This window comes from Alligator mississippiensis, chromosome 5 (assembly GCF_030867095.1).
Source record: "Alligator mississippiensis isolate rAllMis1 chromosome 5, rAllMis1, whole genome shotgun sequence".
NCBI lineage: Eukaryota > Metazoa > Chordata > Crocodylia > Alligatoridae > Alligator > Alligator mississippiensis.
Window position 1 is genome coordinate 27,617,382 of NC_081828.1, and position 22,592 is coordinate 27,639,973.

The 22,592-nt window shown below is 39.5% G+C and overlaps 1 protein-coding gene across 3 annotated transcripts in view; it reads right to left on the minus strand.

Annotated features, from left to right (window-relative positions):
• Positions 1 to 1,681: 1,681 nt before the first annotated feature.
• The window catches only part of TTLL7 (tubulin tyrosine ligase like 7), a 138,118-nt gene continuing 117,207 nt past the window's right edge, over positions 1,682 to 22,592 (minus strand). For all 3 annotated transcript variants that reach the window (XM_006259042.3, XM_019489183.2, XM_059727994.1), the window contains 3 exons: positions 21,506 to 21,666; positions 16,583 to 16,756; positions 1,682 to 11,494 (listed from right to left, as the gene is read on the minus strand). In XM_006259042.3, coding sequence (XP_006259104.1) covers positions 11,374 to 11,494; positions 16,583 to 16,756; positions 21,506 to 21,666 — 456 coding nt within the window. In that variant the 3' untranslated portion in view covers positions 1,682 to 11,373. The remainder of the gene's footprint in view (positions 11,495 to 16,582; positions 16,757 to 21,505; positions 21,667 to 22,592) is intronic.

Sequence of the window (22,592 nt, forward strand, 5' to 3'; positions counted from 1 at the left end):
ATGAATGTTTAGGGCTGTAATTGACTGATTGAGAAACAAAAAGCCCCCTACAGTGTTATACTGAATCTCCTCCAGAAAATCCATAAACACTCAGTAATTGGATTGTTTGGGGTGAGGGACAGGTTGGCTAGCTTTGCAGCTACTCTGTGTCCTAATCAAGATTTTCCCATTATGAGGAACTGTTATTTTTCTAGAGAAAAATGCTCTGATTTGAACAAAAACGTTACTTCCACAGGGTAGCAGACCAGCATCTTGAGACAAATGCTAGTGTCTCATTTTTAACATTCAGGAGGTATCCACTGCATGGAACTGGAAACTGGATGTGCTGTGAGAACTTTTTTCCATAACTTGTGGACCAGATAGATGTCCTTCTTGGCTGAAGAGAAACGGGAGGGAAATTCCAGACCAAGTGCTAATGGGGACTGTCAACACCTTTCTAAATGAAGTTAGCTACTGACTTCTATTGAAGCAGCACTAGTATGGCCTTTGTTCACAAAGTCCATTATTTAACAATCTGGCTAATTATAAACCTTTGTTTAATCCCCCCTTTATGCTTAAGATTATTGAACAGTTGTGGCAAGGCAACTCTAATAGTGTCAAGTTGCTTCTTATCTCCTAAACCCTTGTAAATTTGTCATTCAAGCTGGCTAACACACAAAGACTACATTTAATCTATTGGTTGATTATCTCCTAGCTATGAATAAAGATTAATTGTCTAAATGTATAGAATTAATTCTATCAGCAGCCGACCATGACACTGACCACAAGATGGAATTGACTTGCGCAAGTCTCTGGGGAGCAGGAAGGTTTGCCCTCAAGAGCCTTGTTTTCTCTAAGTTTGATCCTAGAAAGTTTTGGAGACACACAAAGATCAGTTTTGCCCAGCTGTGCCATTGTCTATACAAGATGTCTGTGATACTGTTAGGAAGCAGGGGTTGTTGTGCCTTCAGTATGAGAATAATGCCTACTACACTGGGGTCTGACTGAGGATGGGGTAGAGAGGAAAATGAGTAGGCTGAGTCACAAACTTGGTCAGACAGAGATGATCCTGGTGGGCTGGTGAAAAGTATATATATCAAAGCCTCAGATGAAGAATGTTTGTTGTTTGCAATATGGTGAGCCTAGATAGTTTCCCAAATGCTGTTGGATGCCAAGATGGACTAAGACTGATTATTTTTGTTTGTAGTTGAGTAGGAGGTTGCAAACAGTTCTGTCTGGTGCAGACCTTGTAACATTATCTTTACTGCTATTACATTTAATAATTGTTATGATTTCTACCTGCCAATATGTCTTATTCTACTCAGAAATTGAAGATGGTGCAAAATCCAGCATCCCACTTTAGAACTAACTCTGGTGTCTTTGCCTGCCACTACAATGTGCAGCATAGCCTCAGTAAGCTGGGACCTGCCTACTTGAAAAACTCTCACTCTCACTAAACAAAATGGGGGATTAAATTTAATAGGATCACAGATGCTATTAAGCATTGCATTAAGGCAAAAGGACAAGGCTCCAACCAAGGAGTGGACCATATTAAAAACAAATGGCTTACCAAATATTATGCAAGAAATCAACGTTGATTTTGAATGACATGAGTGCATTTGCCTGAATGCACGCACGCACACACACACGCACGCACAGCCTGACTGAACAGCCCTTTAAAAAAAAGAAAACCACAGCAGCATAACTTAAGAATACTCAATTTTATTGTTGTTTAAATGATTACAGTAGAAGTATTGTACTTCCTATTGGATCTTGTGTGCTAAACTGCAACCTAGGTAAGTTAAAAACTCCTAAATAATAGAAATGCTGACACAACCTTAGCTATATTAGCACTACTGGGTGTTGCTATAATCCTTGATACAAAAAAAAGATATACAACTGTCCTTTTAGAATTTTAGAACAGGTTATATTACACCCAACTAAAACAAAAGTGTATACCAATTTTATTTACTTGACTTGACTTTAATAGCCAGTAAAGTTATCCCTATAGTGTTGTTGCAGTCAGTATAGAAGAAGAAAATTACTGTGAAATATATCCCATCATCCTGAAAGCTTAATTGGGAGCCAAGCTTTTTCCACTGCTAAAACAATGTGTTTGTAAAACAAAATGTCTGATTACATATCACCGCTTTCTAATGTTAACCAAGTTTTTTCATTATTATTATAATACATATCTGAGTAACTGAAATAAGCTGCCTATACATATATCACATGCAGGGGCATGACAAACTATGTTAATTACATATTGTGTTGACATTTCAAGCATATTCTCTGCAACAATATTTGCATTAAAAATACAGACAGGAAAGCACATGGGAATAGTCTGAATACTGATTCATATTAACAAACTCATTGCTATTATCCTTATCCTCAAATACAAATTTGCAACAAACCAGTTAATATTAGGAAGTTACAGCATGTGCAAAATGCTAGCATACACTGACCAGGCTGAGAAACAATATCTGCAAATATTTATACTTCAGTAAAGAAAATTTAGTGCTATCTGTCTTGTCCTATATCATACTAAATAGCCAAAATATTCTGAAAATTTTAATGCCTTGAACAAATAAAATGCCTGTAGCCTGTTAATATGTAGGTATAAAGAACGTTAGTATTTTATAATGTTTGCTCAAAAATACACAGTTACCATCAGGGCTCGCCTGTGCTTGTACAGAGCACAGACACTTAGGGCCATGGCCAAACTTTCAGTAGCATACCAGTGGAGTTAAGGGCATAGCTACCAGAAGTATAAACAAAGCTGAGGAAAGGAGGAGGAAGTTGCACTGGCATGAACTTGCTTTTTTTCATAGGGTCATGCTTTCAAGATGAAGGGAGGGTTTGAGGTATGCTGGAAGAGCAGCTGGTGAGAGTGGAAATACCTGTGCAACTCCAAACTTGGCACATGCCATACAAAGACTATGGTGCATGTTACCCAAATACAGTATTTTAGGATACAGCACTGCTGCTGGCATTCCCACTTATGAAACATGTAGCCACCAATCCCAAGGATGACATGTAACCAGGCATATAATACCAACACTGGTACTAAATTATTGTGAGCTTCACCAGGTCATATTTTCAGATGCAAATGTAAACTTTCTAGGGGTCTTTGGTTGTAGACTGCTTTAGAAAATGTGGAAACTGGTAGCTATCTAACAACTTAAATCATAGGATGCTTTGGTCAACTTCCCTACATTTTATTAGTTAAGATTTTGGGGTGAAGTTACGTTACACAGACCACACTAAATCTGCAGAAAGTTAAGCAGTGTTAAAGTTAGAATGTGCTGTGAGCAGCCATACACTCAGGGTTAATACTAGGCCTGTGCAAAGCAACTAGTTTTCACTTTGGATTCAGATTCATCTGATTCAGGGGACAGTGATTTGATTCCGTTATTCGAATCACTGTTCTGAATCGATTCGGCCAAATCTGATTTGGAGATTCGTCTACCGCTAAATTGGCCGAATCTCCGAATCGCCCCCATCCCCTGCCTGTTCTCAATGACTGCCCCCGCCCACTCTCCCAGCTCCCGGCTCTTAAAAAAAAACAACAACAACAACAAAAACCCCACTCAGCAGCTGCTGCCAGGTGGGGGGGTGATCCCCACTGCTCCCCACAATGTAGGGGGCTCTGCCACAAGCCCCCTGATCCCCACCTTCTCTCTCAGCCCCGCATGGCTGCCTTGCCTGCTCTCCCAGATCCCGGCCCTTTAAAAAAAAAGCCCCCACTCACTGGCTCCTGGCAGGTGGGGAGCGATCTCTGCTGCCCCGTGCTGCATGGGAGGTTCTGTCACCAGCCCGCAGAAGTCCAAAGGCTGCTGCAGCAGTCGGCGAGTCCAGGATTTGTTTTTTGTTTTGTTTTTAACAGCTGGGAGCTGGGATGGGCAGGCAGCCATGGGGGAGCCTGGGAGAGTAGGTGGGGGTCGGGAGGGTTGTGATAGAACGTCCCATGCTGTGTAGGGCAGTGTGGGACAGCAGGGATCACCCCCCCCCCGCCCCACCTGGCAGCAGTCGGTGACTGGGGGCTTTTTTTAAAGGAGTCAGGAGCTGGGGCCAGGGGTGGAGCCGGGGGGGGGGGGGCTGGGAGAGCGGGCAGGGGTCAGGGGGCGCTCAGGTAGGCTGGGGGAGCAGGCACGGGATGGGGCCTGGCAAGAGTCCCCCATGGTCCTCTCCCCCTCGTCCAGCCTCCCCTCCCCCGCCCCCTACTTACCTGCATGGCGTCCAGGTCCAGCTCCCTGTGGCTGCGAGTGAAGACTGCCCAAATCGCTGAAGCTCTCCAAATCTTTTCCGAATTGATTCAGACAGCTATGAGTTGATTCAGACCTTTTAATTGGTCTCCTCGTTCAATTTGGATTCAGAGATTTGGCCACCAAATTGGGCTGAATTTGCTCCAAATTGAATAAGCACCCAAAGTTTTGCACGGCTTTAGTTAATACTGTTTCTTGCCTGCACAGCTCTTACTTACCATTGAGGGGCATGGCTAGGAGCTGTAACACCTGGGCTCTGTCCCTGCTTTTTGGGAAGAGGGGAGTAGGGTGTTGCTGTGCACCCTGGGATACTCAAGAACTGAAAATTTCTGTGGAGCAGACTGAAGTTACCCTAACATGAGCTTGTCAGCATGGCCCAGAGTTAACCTTCATCTAAAGTGGTATAACTTTGAGACGCTCAGGGGGGGCACTTCGCAAGAGTTAAACAGGTTTTAACATGTAAATACTTTCATTTTAAATGCCCTTAGTATGGTCTAAGTGTAACGTGCAACTGCACCCTTTGCGTCAGGCACTGTCGTTCTCAGGATCAGAATGCAAGAGAGCGCAAGGTTCTAATCCCAATTTCAGACAAGAATTTACTCCTCTGCACAATAGAAAGCCCAGAGGAGGCAGCAAAAATGAGCCTTCAAATCATCCAGCACTGCAGAATGCCACTCTGCTGCTGCCTGACTAACGGAAGTAAACAAGGTTGATAGGGAGGACAGCAGCTGGGGGCAGAGGAAAATTATATTCCCCTGTGGGGTTTCCTTCCAGAAGTGCCCACTGCTCACCTGTGCTGCTCAGTGCAGTACAGATACCAAGCTAGTTTTAAAAACATTGTACGGGCTGGTGGATATGAGGGTCTAATGTTGAGCATAAATGAATGCCACTTGCATTTTCAGTTTTGTGTTATAGTATACATGTAGATGTAACAGGTTTTGACTGCAAGCACAATGCTGTTTCTGATAGGGAATGAAAGTTGAGGGTGCTCAGCACCTATTAAAATTGGGCCTGGCTGGTCTACAAGTGCCTCTCCTGCCTATGTCTTCTCTTGTACCCAGCTGTTTGACTAATGCACAACAGAGGAGAAAGCAGGTGCGTGTCACTTGCCCACATGTCTCCACCTCTTCACAATGGCAGCTCTTAGTCTAACTCTTAACAGGGCTAAGATTTTGGGGTAACAGACTATTGTGCAGGCATAAGCTGCTGTAGAACACAGACTAATCACTCTGGGATCTATCAGAGTCTATTTCATCAACAACGTATGGTGTTTTGTTCTACACAGCTGGAAGCAGGTTAGAAATACTCAAGAATATCTAAAGCGCTTTACAAACTAGTTTAGATTGTTATTATTTATCGCACATGCCATGATAACAAGTCCAGGCCTTAAAAGGATGGAGGACTATTTGTATCAGGTGCTGTATAAAATTAGAGTAAAGGACAGTCCTTGCTCTAAAGAACCTGGAGTCTGAAGGGTGGCGCTCTCTTGCTCAGTGGAATGTACCCTTTGTGAGCAGTGAGCCCGGGCTGCTCTATAGGGACTGTAACTATGTGAGCGGGTATTAGATAAGCCCTGATACCACTCTGTCAAACCCTTTCATTAAAAATTAATACAAACATTAGCAATGATTTAAAAATTCTCTTCAGAGAACATCGCCTTTTTGCTCTACATGTAAGACCAGTGCATGAAGAACCACCAGTTACACCACCTCACAAGTAGAGCCTGGTCCTGCCCTTCGGTGAAGGAAACAGTGAAAGCAATACAGATTTCAATACACTCCTTCCTAAGGTTGATGAATACCTGCATCTCCCAATGGCATCACTTACCATGATAGGTATTTAATTACAGCATCTGGCTACAAGACAGAAAGGCCAAACTCTTTAAGTTTCAGGGACATTCACCTGTAATCACCTGCTTATATTTAACTATAGTGAAATTCAACCCTGAGCTGAGGCCAAAGTTCAGCATATGCTCCTGTTAGGTCTCAATAAAAGCCTTATTTTGGGAGCTTACAGTGGAGTTAAATGGTAGAAAGACTAGATACAGAGTGACTCCTACACCAGGAGGGCCAACCTGCAGCAGTAGTGGCACAAGTGTCGTGGGATAGGCAGCACGGTAGCAGATAGGGCAGGGAGCAGAAATCAGAGAAACAGAGTATGTAGGGAGCACAGGGCAGGGAGCAGAAAGTGTAGTAGACTGGGCAGGGGAAGGGGATTCGAACAGCACTCAAAAAGTCTACAAGGCTAATTTATAGCACTCCTGCCAAAAAGGTTGGCTCACAAACAAGAACTTTGGTGTAAAGCAATTCTGGCGTGAAAATAGTCTCATAGAACAGCTACAATAAAAACATTAGCAAATGTGAAAGTGAAAAATATTCCCACGAATACAGCTCTTATCCAGAAATGAACTTTATCTGAAAATGGGAATAAATTCTCAATACTTCATGCAAAATTCAGTAGCAAAGGTGAATATTTGCTAACACCAACATTAAATGGTATCTAAGTGCCAATATTTCAGTCTTTAGATATAAAAGATAGAAACATAAAATGTACATTCAATATAGACCTTGCTGTTTAAAAAGGAACTTATCCCAGTCCTAGCCCAACTAAGAAATCATTCAGATAAACTCATTCATCAGATTCCAACAGTAGATTTTCCTAGACAGAAAAGTAACTGCCATAGTAGAGACTATAATTTTCCTATAATGAAGACTAGAAATTCCTTTCCAGACAGAACATTATCCCTAAGGCCAAAGTCCACCAAGTGGGTATCATTATTAGGTGCAGTGAGTGATGTTTCTTTTTTAACATTACCTAGACAAAGTAGTAATTTAAAAATAGTATCTTCTGCCTTTGCATTTGGCCTCCTAAGCTTGTTACCAAGAATTATAGAAGCAGTTTTGTATGTACTTTCTTGTAAGAGGAAAAATATTACTGGGCATGCATCACATAGTGCGTTATTTAGAACACTCAAATGAATAACAGATCTGTACCAGCAGCTTTCTGTGAAGGAAAACAGCACCCTTTTTCAGTCAGGAAGCCAATTTTGCAATCTGAGCAAAACAAAACTCCCACAGACTTCAGTGGAAATTTTTCCCCTGTAAAGGCTGCAAGAGCAGGTGCCATCAGGCTAAATGTTCACAGGGTAAGAATTGCTTCTCACCACAAATAAAGTGAGAAATCTTTTTAAGTTTGTGCAATTGGTCTTTCTGAATTGTAGCCCTACAGGTGTCCGTCTTGCCTTAGAGTGAAATAATTTTTTACACTAGCGCAGTATGACAACTCAGTAGAAGAGAGTGGAACCCAGTTTCCAGATTAGTTCCAATATTTGACAGATCTTTTCAGAAACAGTCCTTCAGCGAAGCCTAGGGTGCACAAGTGACTATGTTTGACCACAGTGAGAATGGACTGCATGTGGAGAGTCTGCCCCCAAGCACCTGAGCTCCAGTCACCTGAGAGCTGCAAGTGCTTTCAGTTAAGGAGGCAGCATATACACGCATCTATACACCTAAATGTGAATAGACCGACACTATTTCAGGCTCTTTTAAAACATCTGCTCTCCTACCAAACTAAAAATCCATTCAGTGTGCTGATTTGTTATCAGTTTTCTGGCCATTACTTTTACTTTCAAAGGGAGGGCAGATCACTGCAGCCCTGACACAGGCATCTTTTGTGATGCCAGAAGAGGCAGAAATCCCACCACCTCCTAACCCACGTACTGCACAATGCTGCTGCAGCTATAGTTAAAAAAAAAAAGCTTTTGTTACCAGGTAAGCTGCAGCTCTGTATAAAAGCACAAGCAAACATCTGTGAAGAACACCAACTATGTAAGTGGTGGAAACACCATCCTGAAGTCTGGAAACGTGCCTGGGAGGCCTCCACAGTCAGCCCCTCACTGGTCACCATCAGCTTCTCCCTACCTTAAAGGACCCGAGGCAAGTTTCCAATATGCTCTAACAATAAAATCATTCTTTAATGCTAAACCCAAATTTCATGTAAAAAGTCAAATTTTATCTAGGTACTAGCTTTTACTCAAGATTTAAAAGCAGGATAATAATCTCTCCCTCACTTTTCAGGATACGTGGCTGCAAACAGGACTTTGCAAAAATAAGATTCATAGTTTATAATGATTACTGCCTCTTCTCCTTATGCAATTGGACTGAGTCAAATTAATAGCTTTACCTTAAAAGAAGGAAGATAGAGCAGTCTCTGTATTGGGGCAGCTGTTAGTATCCTCTCAGAGATGCCCTGTGGGGTCAGGATAGATCCAGGCTCATGCAGTTACAGCTGCCTTCAGTGCCCTTGTTCTCAAACCTCCACAGAGATGGGATGGCAGTGGGGGGAGGCATCCCACAGCCTTAGAAATACTGTGTTAATCTAAAAACACACATATTGTATACTATGACTAGAGAAATTTGCTTTCCTATCTCACTTATCACTTGGAATGTTGTATATGTTGTAACGTATAAGTAACTAGCCTTAATGCAATCAATTGTTCTACATATGAGGTCCATCCACAATACAACAATGGCTTTCATCCCTCAGTTCACGTTCAAGACTGTAGTACAGTTTGGAAATACATGTTAGGTCCTGTCAGAGGGTAGGGAGCATTTCATTAAGGAGTGTATGGGTCCTAGTTATGCTACCATATGGAGCCAGGATTTTAACTGTTGCCTATTACCGTTTTAGGTACAGAGCCATGTAGGTATATCTATACCTTCTGAAGAGGTGAAAGGTATTTAGAATTATTTCTCTGCCACACTAGTTTCATAATTATTAAAATACCTATAAGTGTGCCAACACAGCTCATCAGAAACATGAACAAATGAAACCACAATCAGCTAGAAACTAAACCAGATTTTGAAAACTTTAAACAAATCAGTAGATACATCTTCAATGTATCCAGGATATTTTTATGTACAGTAAAATCCCAGTTTTCTGGCATTCTACTAGCCGGCATACTCTATTAACCAGCACTGTGCCGCCCCCACCCACCACTCCGTGCCGCCACGTGCAACCACTGCTGCCACCATCCACTGCCCCATGCTGCTGCTGCATGCAAGCTGTGTGCAACCCCTCTGTGCTACCACCATCCACCACCCTGCGCCGTCACCACCGCTGCATGCAAGCCTCCCCCCTCTGGCTCTGGTATTTTTAGATAACCAGCATTTTTACATTACTGGCACCTGGCATTCCGCACTCATGCCAGATAACGGAGATTTTATGTCTATCCAACACTGTACAGCCATACTTAATGCCCTACTGCTGGCAGAGTAAGCTAAAGAGACTGCCATGGTCTCCACCTCGGCTCTTGAGGATACTGATTCAAAAACAGCTCCAACCTGTGGCAACAGTCCAAAGTTAGAAGCTATCTTTCCCACATGACCAAAAGCAGTATATTGCAGAGACCACTGCAATTCCAGAAGGGAAGGATTTTATTAGGTCTTACAGGTAATCATATGTAATTGACTTATCAGCAGTCATCATTGTATAGTACAAGGAGATACATCAAGTGAACTGATGAGATCATGTATGACTAAACCAGTATTAACATGGGAGGGGAAAGGATTCTGCCAGACTAGCAAAACTGTCTACATGTGATCAACACTGCAGTCAAACTTTAAAAGCACAGTACATTTTTTTCAGACATATCTAGGGAATAGTCATCTTGCAGCTATATAGCTTGGGCAGACAAAAGCAAAGATACCAAAATTCCCTATTTGGTAGGCAATGCACAAAGTTTAAAAAAATTCTCTCAGAGAAAGGCCTGTACCCTCTGACATCTGAGGGATGGACTCCACCTTTTTATTAAAAATAAAAATATTGAGAACTAGGGGGAAAAATAAATATGGTCATGTTCATCAACAAGTGAAAAGACATTTGGCTGGTAACAGGAACTGATCTGGTAGTTAATGAATATAAACTGGGTTAATTCATTATCTACTACATATATGGTATATGCTACCTGACTATATTTATCTATATATAGATTGGGCCCAAATAAGGTGTTGCAAAATGGGACAAACATGGATATCAAGAAACTCTGATCAATTGTACTTTCAGGATCTCACTTATAACTACATCAGGCTCTTATTGTTTCATACAGCTAGGCCTGGAATGCTGACTCTGAACAACAGAAATCTAATTTATGACATTTCCAGCTATTTTCTTACGGTTTCAATATGCCTAGAAAGTACTATCTGTTAGAGGACATGCTCTGCAATATATAGTGGAACTCTCAAAAAAATAAAAGGAAACCAAAATACTTGGAAGGTTTAGATGGCACTGCAGTGCTTCTGAAAACATATCTGCTTTATCACTTGCGTAGCAGATATATGCACGGCTCTTTTATGAGTTGGAGATGATTGCTTGGTCTCAAATGAAACTGAAAGACACAAGACACAAATAGCATGAAGGAGTATCTGATAACCACCCTTGCTCTCTGATTTATTACAAGGATCCAACTAGATTCTATATGCCACAGTTGATATTTTTAAATGTGTGCACGCTGGATTGTCTTCACTTAGGCTAAAAGATACTTTACCATGTCCTTCCTGCAAAGCATCATCATTGCTGAAATTGTGAATTTTATAGGGAAATAAAAAGATGTTTGCATACTTGAACCATTTTTTACAGTTTTTTTTTAAATGTACTACAGAAATTATCAGACTATTTATATTTACTGGCTTCATCTGTTTTACTGTTCTACAGCAGGCTTTTTATAGTCTATCTTGATAAAGGATCAATGTGTCTATGAGAGAATAAACAGTAGTCGTTACAATAAATAATATTTTAAGTCCAAAGATACTATACCTATAAAATAATCTAACACTGTAATAGGATCTCCAAGATCAATTTCATTTTATATATTCTGCAGCAAAAATAACATTTCTAGTAGGAAGGAGTTACTTATAAACCTAGCAAGATCTAGACATTCACATATTTGTGTAAACAACTTAATAAGGTTTATTACATTTCCAGAAAGGTTAAGCTTTAACAGTAGGTTTTCAGCTAACTGTTGTCTTATATACTATAGTAAATATATGAGTGCTTATGTTTAGCACCATCACAAATTTATATTGGCAAAAAAATGGAATGCCAGTAAAAGCATGGCAACTTTCTCTTCATTTCACAAGTGGTTATATCTGGGTGTAAACAGAACGTTAGAGCGAGACATTCCAGATGAACTGCAGCTAAAGTTGGAGGATGGCGCTTTCATGATGAACTGTGAAGGTCCTGGCAGTAAATACCTAGAATGATTACAAAAAATAATAGAAGAATTTAACCGGCAATGTAAGACTCAAGGGCAAAGGAGTTAGTTATTCATATGTCATGCATAATAACCTCGGTATTTGAGACTTTATGTACTGCTTAAACAGAGTACTGTGCAGCAGGCCTTTACCTCAGATGATAAAGGAAATGATTTTAAGATCAATACACAACCTAGGCAAAACTAGAGCATACTATGAGTCAATCAAATATCTTGCCATTGATTTCTCATAATACTAAATATGGTAACATTCTGGCAATCGACAGACCTCATATAAAAAGCACACCTCACAAGCAAACTATTATCAAAAGTTATTATTAACCTTTCACCCAAAGATCTCACTTATAATAGTATTTCTTTACCCAGTTTAAATATATATATATATATATATATATATAAAATGAAGTAGAAAGTGTTTAACTGACCTGTAAAAACTCATAGAGGATGTCAATAGCAGGGCCAAGGTAAAAACAGAGGAATCTTTAGCCCCAGGACATATTTGCACTGCCTCTAACCATACTAGGGAGCATCGCAGGGACATGTAGCATGCCCAATCTGCACGTACTATAGCCTGAAAAAATGGAATGTGATCACTGGCTGGTATGCACACACAACCACTATCAGGCTTTCAGTCCTAAAATTATTTAAGGCACATGCCCAAAACTACTTTAACAGCAGTCACATTGCATTTTTTCATCATTTTGAACATGAGGAGTGGGAGCAAGTCGGCAGGACACGTTTTCATAGTCTTATTCCCTAGCAGTGTTGGAGGCATGTAAACAGGTCCTTAGTTTCTTCTTCTAATCACTGGACTGTTTTCCAACCATTTTAAAAGTGGTCATGTAATCCATGTAATGCAGACACCTAGGACTTCCGCAACCTACTGCTTCACCAGTAATTCATGATTCCATTAAAGTCATGAATTACTTTAATCCCTACTGGAGGGATGTGGGCAGTGGGGTCCCCCAGGGCTCGGTCCTCAGACCCACGCTGTTCAACATCTTCATTAGTGACTTGGACGAGGGGGTAAAAAGCACCCTATTCAGATTTGCTGATGACGCTAAGATGTGGGGGGATGTGGGCACACTAGAAGGGAGGAATAGGCTGCAATTGGACCTAGACAGGTTGCAGGGGTGGGCGGATGAGAACAGAATGGGTTTCAACACTGACAAGTGCAAGGTGCTGCACCTGGGGAGGAAGAACCAGCAGCATACCTACAGTCTGGGGAACTCCCTTCTTGTCAGTGCAGAGGCAGAAAACGATCTTGGAATCATTATTGATGCCAAAACGAACTTAGGCCGACAGTGTGGGGACACGGTCAGGAAGGCCAACCGCACCTTGTCATGCATCCACAGATGCAGTTCGAGCAGGTCCAAGAAGGTGATCCTCCCCCTCTATGGGGCATTGGTCAGGCTGCAGTTGGAGTACTGCGTCCAGTTCTGGGCACCGCACTTCAAGGAGAGATGTGGACAGCATTGAGAGGGTCCAGAGGAGGGCCACTCACATGATCAGGGGCCAGCAGGGCAGGCCCTACGAAGAGAAGCTAAGGGACCTGAACCTGTTCAGCCTCCACAAGAGAAGGCTGAGGAGGGATCTAGTGGCCTGTTACAAACTAGTCAGAGGGAACCAGCAGGCACTGGGGGAGTTCCTGTTCCCCTGAGCACTACCAGGAGTGACTAGAAATAACGGTCACAAGCTGGCAGAGGGTAGATTCAGACTAGACATCAGGAGGCGCTACATCACAGTCAGGGCGCCTAGGATCTGGAACCAACTTCCAAGCAAAGTGGTGCTGGCTCCTACCCTGGGGGTCTTTAAGATGAGGTTAGACAAACACCTTGCTGGGGTCATTTGACCCCAGCACTTTTTCCTGCCATGGCAGGGGGTCAGACTTGATGATCTGCTCAGGTCCCTTCCGACCCTACCAACTATGAAACTGTGAAACTATAAAAAAAAAGTGACCTATAATAATTTCTAACCTGTATTTCAAAAAATACTACAAATAAATTAATCACAAATTGTCCAATATTCATTCTTAAGCTCGTTTCCTATTAACGGTTCCCAAAATTAGTTACATGACCACAATAAAAGTGTGCAAAACAATGTTCAGATTAAATCAAAATCCATAATGAGCAACATGCAGTGCTATAACAGATTACACATACCACACATTATGTAGTTTAGTGCTTAAAAAGTGTTTCATTTTTCGAGAGAATTATTGATTAATGACAAATGAAGACACTGAAAAAACAAAAATTGATCCTACTAAATCATGTGGATAGGAGCAGATCAGGATTCTTAAATGGGAAACATGAGATATCTAATAACTCTAAATGTTTGTTTAGTTTAGGCCCTGAGCAAAGCTATTATTTCAAGGGTAACCCTCATTCTGCAGCATTTGAAAAGCCTGATATTGTGCAATGATGAGCACATCATCTTAATAGTTGTTGACCTGAAGATACTCTCTCTCAGAATTAGGCTCAGTGATTCTTGACAAGGAGCAAAAAGCTGGATAAATTCTGATAAAGTATTCAGTGCAACTGATCCCTGATTATTTGGCAGCCCTTGCCATGTTTCTTCATTTGTGGGAGAGGTGAATATGTAATGATTCAAAGATGAGCGGCTTTCGTCCTTTTTAAGGTTGTTTTAAGAGAGAGTTAGGTCTCCCGATTAGGAGGAAATAAAACATGATTATTTTTTTTCCTTCCTACAACATTTCTAATTTCATTTTTAATTGTTGTGAAGAAAGTATAACTGACTATTTACCTTGGTATTCCCATGAGTATCTGATAAGCGGGTTCTGAGATTACTAAACTAAAATATATATTTAATTGAAAATTACTTTTACAATAATGCTTAAAGTGCCTGAGCTTTTTTATGCAACAAATGTAAATGAATTATTGTCTTTTCCCCACCAAGAAAAGTAAAAATAGTTCTTGGACTTGCACTTTTGTGTGAACTGCCAAAAATGAGAGATCATGGCACTACTTTCATCAAACTTCTCTCAATCCCTGTACAAATAATTAATTTTAAATAGAGATGCAGCTATTTGACAAATGTGCCAGAATTACATCAAACAGTAAACTAAAAATAGTTTTCTGCTCCAGAAAGCTCACCAGAGCTATACAAATGAAACTTTACAAAATTATGAAAGTATGTGCATGCTGTATGCCAAAGACAGCTTTAAACTATACCCTGACCAGATGCTGTACTTTACAGGATTTTGCTCTATCATCACAGTAATCAAAAAAATAAAGGGAAATGCTTTTATACAGTTTTCTGGATATCTTAAAAATATGGATCCAGGCACAAGGTGAAATTACACCGCAATTATACCATTTTAAGGAAAATAATTTCTCAGTTAACTTGTCTATTTTAGGATAGGCTGGACCACTACAGGCAAACCCACCTTAAATGTGAGTTTTTCTCATACACAAAATAAGAAGCCCTTTCTATAAAACCAGAATAAAAGGGGTAGCTAAAGAATTAAACTAGTTGTACTATAAATGTAACATTTGTGAAGATAAATGCAGATTGTTGTGGTTTTTAATCAATCAGATTTTTTGTGACAGCTACACTCATAAAGACCTAAATCAGTGTCTTTGTTGTGGCTGATATAAAGTTACCTAGAATTGAGGACTCAAAATTTGCTCATGTTTGAACTTGAGGAATAAACTGCCTTTGGACTTCAGACACACTAAAAACTGGAGCTGGAAAAATTATCCCTACATCATTGTTTCCAATTTCTTTGCCACGATAGGGCTGTTTGCTTCAGTATTTTCAAGTGACTTGATTTGTTTGACTGCTTGTTTGAATTTGATGAAAAAAAAAAAAGAGTTCTTTACTATTGACAATGGAAGTGAGAATATCTTCAAGCTCAACATTTTCTGTCTTTCCCAATTCATATGAATTTAGCATTCTACTGACAGAGGTCATGTATAAGTTAATATTGCATATAGTTTGTTTTGTAGCTAAATTACCTCTACCTTTGGTGTGATCAAGCAACTTGTTTCAAGCTTGAATTAAATTATGTCAAAGCCCCTGAATGTTCACATGACAACAGCAGATATCAAAGAACTATTTTAAGAGCTTGCTCAAGTGATTACATGGTAAACTAGGTCTAATAAGAAATATAAAGGGTGTATCTTTACAGGTTATTAATACATTAATGCTTTAAGGAACAAACACTGTCTTCGCAAAGACCCAATAAACCTTTTCTTACATAAACAAAACAAACCTTCAAATTGCCAGGGTAAAAGGACCTTTTGGTGCCCAGCTAACTTGAAACTTACCTTTCATTCTCCAGTTTAGGACCATTAAGTCACAGACCACTGGCTCCTACTACAGGGACATTTCAGTAAGACATGTACTGATGGTATTATAACCATGGTGCTACTCTGCTGAAGAACAAAACCAATCTATGGGGAATTGGTAAGTGCCAAAATAGTTTTGGTTTTTTTACTATATGGTGCTGTTTTGCAAGGTTTGAAAAAATATATACTCTTTGAGATATAATAATAAATATAACCGTTTACATCAGCAGTTTTTAGAAGTCAACTTTGCAAAACTGTGCAATACAGTAAATCAGATGGCACTTACCTGGCCACAGGCTGGAGCTAGGCTCCTGTGGGATCTCGTAATGATTGTGAAGCAAGAAGCATAATATATATTAGAGACCTCTAAGAACACAAATCAGGAATCAGTGATTTTGAGAGATCTGAGAATGGAAAGAAAGGAAAGTTTCAGTTAAGGACTGAGTGCCCTTCTTACCCTGGCTATTTGGGGCATTAACCAGATAAGATTTTATTGAGATCGTTTGAAATAATTCTGTATAGTAAGACCCTCCTTTAATCAGGAAAAAGAATTCTTTGATTTCATAAACACACTACCAAGGTTATAACAATAGGAGCTATGATACACTTGTCTTCTGTGCTGCACAAATCATGAAGGAGTTCTGCTGCTGTTCCCTAGGCACAGAAGGGAATGTTGCTGTGTATCGCAAAATCTGATCATAAGTTCCACTATTTTTCACATAACTGAAAGTTAGAGAGATAAATACAGAAGTATATACCTGGTATCATCCCAACTGGGGATAAATCCAGTCACAGATCCTCTTGAATCTGTTGAATACTTGTACACCACTAGCAGGCAGTGTTTACAAAGCTGCACTATTCGTTGACAACACTGGAGTTGCTCAGGAGTCACCACCTCTGTGCTTCTACTGAATATGGTTTCCCAAGAGCTCCTGTTGGCATGGAAACAGACATGACTTCATATTTTCTGTCACAAATGGCAATCTAAGAGCTTTATTGCTATACATCATATTTAGTAATGGAAGAGCAAGAGAAAAAAGCATGACCTTGCCTGTTTACAGGAAAAGGCATATGTTATTTAACCCAAATACAGACAGATGGTGGGAATATAAAATACAAATTAAGAAGTTAATCTTCATATCTGAAAATGCGCACAAGCCATTTTTCATTCATTATGTCCCCTAAAGCTTTTATAGGGCCATTGTTTAGGTTCAGCACATAAAGATTTACTGCCAGATAATTTTAAATGGTATTTTACAACACAAAATATACAAAATACTGATTTATTTTTAACAAGCTACTATGAGAATACTCGCTAATGTGATGTCAAAGAAATTAATAAATGAAAGTATTATGGTGCTATATATTCATTTCAGAAGACCATGATATTAAGTATGAAGAAAATAGCAAAAGCTACATATAGCAAGTGAATATAAATTTTCAAAATGCTATGCTTGGTTTCTGATTTTCAATAGGAAGGTTAAACGAAAGATTTTCACTTTTAATTTTTCCACCTCAGTTTTCAAACAATACTGAGAAGGCAGGTTCTCAGCCCAGCCAAGACACATAGCTCTACTTAGGCATTAGTATGGTCAAGACTATCCCCAAAATAGAAGATTTGAGAACTGTGACATCGGTGCACGAACTGGAAATCAGACAAGTAGAATCTAAGATATGTCTGTGAATATCTAACTGATTTTAAGGTACAGCACATTCACCAGCATGGAGCATATGTTCTAATGGAAAATGTTCTCTTCTCTAGCAGCACAAGAAAGAGCATAAAATAGGATTCATAAAACATTACCCTGGACAAGAAGATTTAAAGGATCTGCAAGGGTGGGTTCTGGGTACCCCATTACTTGCAGATCCATGAGATATGGAGATTACTCCTTAGGTTACATAAATAAGGCTTCAAAATCCCTTGAGAAATGTCTGATTTCATGTGTTGAGTTTTTGGACCATTTCCCCCACTTGCAAGGGATTTTTTCAACGGAGTGGAATATGTGGACCCAGTTTATATATGATTTATGGCCACAGTAATATCTTATTAGCCTCAATGTAACATAATAAGATTCTCAACATTAACAAGAAATCTAAGAGATTATACATATGGGTGTACATACAGGCAGTCCTCGGATTTACGACACACTTGGCTCCTGGAAACCACGTCTTAAGTCAAAACGTTGTAACTCAACCGATTTTCCCATAGGAAACAATATTATAAATGGGGGATTGGTTCCTGAACCAAGGCCCAATACTTTATTTTTACAGAAAAATAACCCAGAATGTTGTACTCAATCAATTATAGATAAGTAATATAGCTACATTAATGTATTTATATTGTAAATAGCAATCATATTGATTTAGAATGACTTCTTTGAGGCGACTTTGCTGGACTTTTTGAAGGGCTCTTGGTTGGAGTCTTCTCAGGAGTCTTGGCTGCAAGGTTTTCTGGAGTCTTGTCTTGTCTGTTTTCTTAAAGAAAGTGTCCAAGGAAATTTAGACAGATGTTCTCCAGGGAGATGGGCGATGCAGCCAACCTGTTCACTGGCATGGTGTGGCATGGCATAACATGGCGTTGAATCAAGCATTGTAAAGTCAAAACTGATGTTATAAAGTTGAAACAGGGTTTCAATTTATACATGTTGTAAGTGCAAAATGTTGTAACTCAAAACATTGTAAATCAAGGACTGCCTGTATCTCTCTCTCTCTCTGTGTATGTGTGTGTGTATATATATATATATATATATATATATATATATATATATATATATATATACACACACACACACACATACACAGAGAGAGAGAGAGAGAGAGATGGAACTTCTGAAGTGATAACAAAGTGGCTATTGATTTCTCTTTCACACAAGGGAATAAAAGTATCAGGATGTTCAGGAAAAATTAAAATACTACATTTCCTAAGAAAAGAGCCCCCCGTTCCTGCTTGAATGTAATGTGTGTGTGAATTGGATCTACACAGCAAGGAAAGGAGATTTACACACATACATACCACCCTAAATAAAATTCAGCCTAAGCAGACAGACAGACAGACAGACAGACACCTACCGACCTAGGCTGAATTTTATTAAAGCTATGTCAGGATTATAACACAGATTTTATTCATGAATATACCAAGAGCAGACGCATCCAGGAACAAGACAGACAGGCAGGGGCAGGACTGCAGGACAGTGACAGCATGGGGCCTTTCAGGGAATGGATTGCCTTGGAGACCCCACCCACCCACCCACCCACTCCATCCAGTGTCCCCAGGCATGGGTGTGGGATGGATTGGCCTAGGCTGGATAGAATCAATTGGTCCCACCCTTCGCCATGCTGGGTGACCACCACTGCACCCCTCCCATGGCCCACAACAGCTCACCAAAACTCCTTAAGTGGCCCTCCAGCCCAAATAAATGTCCACCCCTGCAACAGTTTGTCTGGTGAGAAGATAAGTACTAATGATAGCCTTAAGTATGTACATTACATGTAGGGCAATTTTAACAGCCATACAGCATAGAGGTTTTATACATCTTTTTAGACAGGATGTCACAAAATAACTTATTTTAGAAGGAACAGAATCTGAAATTTAGTTCAGCTCCTGAGGCAGCTGAATTTTACAGATGAAGATCTTGTTCTAGATGAAAGAATCTATTCCTATATTAAAGATCCTGCTCTTCACTGAAATATTCAGCTAGCTTAAGAACTGTGATCTTGAACGCATTCAAAAGTAGAGATGACCAATTTTTTTTAAACAAGAACCTTTTTTTGGTAAAAAGAAAAAATCTGAAATGAAAGATTTCCACAAAAATTACAACATTAAAAGCAAGAGATCCAAACCTACCATCTTGTTTAAAGCAATTTAACTAAAATTAATATTACACAACACAAGAAATTAAGTGAACCTAAAATCACAACTCCAGAAATGTATTGGGGGATGAAGAGAGTCCATACTTCCATAGGGAGCTAAAAAGAGGACATAATTAAGGCTGGTGACATACAGCCATTTGCTAACCATATTCTGAAACATTCATTGGTGTGGGAGATTGCTAATATAATCCTAATGGGTGTTGTTTTCCAGACATGACTGACACTGAGAAGCATCCCTTTGGAGGTGATTTTGGTGTAACAAAAATCAATCTCTGGATATTTCCAGTAACTTCATATCATTTATATGATAGGGGGGAAAACCCCAAACGTTACGCAATTAGAGAAATAATCCTAAAATAAAATAAACAGACCATATTTTGGGACAGACTCTCAATATGCTGAGTTTGTTGGTCTTTTCTTCTTTCTTTTTTTGCACTGCGTTGGACATATAGACAAGGTTTCTTAGGCTACAGACATTGTATTTGGTCTGGAAGAAGCCATTGTATTCTGGGACAAAGTGAAATCACTCAGATGTCCATGCCCATTGTTTTATTGTCCTAGGACAACCCCTAAAAAGCGTCATGGGCTACGATGTGCTAACAGTTGGACCTAGGACATCACAAAGTGCATCTGAATGGTTGCCTTGGGATTGCATCACCAAATTAATAGCAGAAAAGTGGTAGCACCTTCAGCCAATTGGAAGGGTGATGCATATGCACACCAGTCATGGAACTTTTCCATTCCAGCACAAAAACACAAGCACAACATGTCCCAGGACAAATGCAACATCTGTTCCTAACCTTCTTACATAAATAAGTGCACTACATGAATTCTCTACAAATTACTGTATGTAAAGTACATATTAATTCCTTTTGTACATATGAAATCCATCATACTATGTATATTTGTTGAAGTTCATTTTTAATAAATCTCTTCCGAATCCTCTTATGCAAGTTAATCAAAAAAACTTCCTATTAATCATTCACTGCATACAATTATAGAGAAACTTAAATGCACTCTATATATGATATATATTTATACATTTATGCTTTTATTTTATGAAAGAAAAAAAGGTCTTTGGCATTTTATTTTTTGATATATACACAAAAGCTCCTCCTACAACAAGGTAAGGTTTCAGAACAGAGTAATTAATTTTTTTTTAAATGGCACAGTATTTTCCAATAAGCAGACTTTCTTTCCAACCAAAATAAATATTTCATTACATGTCTGTATGACAACTTTTTACTTTTCACTTACATTTTCACCATTATTTCAAGTATGTGTGAGGAGCAAACAAAATGCCATTCAGAAATTCTGCCTTATTGGTTGTAACTCATACTTCTGTGCATTTGCAGTGTAACATGTCAGCCGAGCCCGTGACTGAATTATCCCTCTTTTATGCTATGGATCAAATAGATGAGGCCAAACCTAGATAGATCAAATAATATTTTTTTCAGTAGGCACCTAATGTGAAGGCCATAATCTGGGCACCCAAAGGAGTGGTTTGATTTCAAAAGTGCTGAGTATTGAGAAGCTCTCACTTAACCACTGCAGTTCAGCACTTCTGAAAATCAGCTTGCTTGCTTAGCTGCCTGCATATGATTATAGGATCCAAACTGTTTGTACCCATTACTGAAATGCTTAACCTATGTTATTAGGTTTCAAATTGCACGTACCTTAGATTGTTTTAAAACCAGTTCTAAATAACATCATAATTTCTTGAATGAAAGTAAACATTACATTTTTACCAACCCTATGTGTACTGATAAAGTTATAAAAAAAATTAGAACAATAAATATATTTAGGCCTACCCTGAATTACAGAAACAGTTCCATAGGCCTTGGCCATGGCTCCAGAGCAAGCGACTGAACACACGGTTAAAAATACGGTATAACTGTAAACTTTCAATGTCCGAAACCCTCCAGACACGTTGTAGAACAGTGCGAACGCTTGTCCTGACTATGTCCAAAACCTAGAAAAGAATATTTTAAGCAAATCAACATACTTTAAAATCTAGCATATTTAACAAAACCTCAGACCCAACATCTGTCTTAATTCAGTGAACAGAAAGAAAATGTAGAGAGATAATCGCACAGCATTATCACTTGTAAATTTCAACAAGCTGCTACATTTCATTTCTGCATATGTTGTGGCATGCATTTTCCATCAAAGCCATTTTGCAAGAAAACCAATCAAAATTTTTCATTCTTATTACATGATGTCATTTTTTCACTTCCCCCAATAACTAGCCAGTTAAAATAAAGGCAAAACAAGTAAAAAGAGAAAATGAAACAGGTACACAAAGAGAGATAAGGAGCCTTATCTTAAGAAATAACGAATGCTGCAGAAGTGGTTCCCCTAGTTTGAATACCACCTCCTCTGTAGAGGACTGACTAATCCTGAGGGGCTGAGCTCACACAGTCTACATGGACTTCAAAGTGTATTACAGGTGCATAGCACTGCCCAAAAATCAGACCTTAATGTCCTGTGTTTATTTGAGTCTGTTTTTATGCCTGAATTAGTGCAAGAAAACTTGAAATAAGGCCTCATTACTCAATACTGCCAATCTGAATGCAGTTTCTGGAGAAGGGACTAAGGAAAAGATGAAACCTGGAAATTTTTGCACAGCATGTAAATCCTGCCTTTTTCTCTCTCTAATATGAGTTTTAGTCAGATGTTTAAATCTGCCTTTCTATAATGTATACATACCCCAGTAGACTCTAACATATGTACTAATTAGGAATGATGTCCAGGTCTACTCTAAGACACACTTGTGTAACTCCCTTAGAATTCAGTGGGAGTTGTGGGTAGACTAACTTGCATCTTTTCATATATCCATAAAGGATGCATACATTGGCGGGGCAGGAGAGGGAGGTTATAGCATGTTAAAACTGGCCA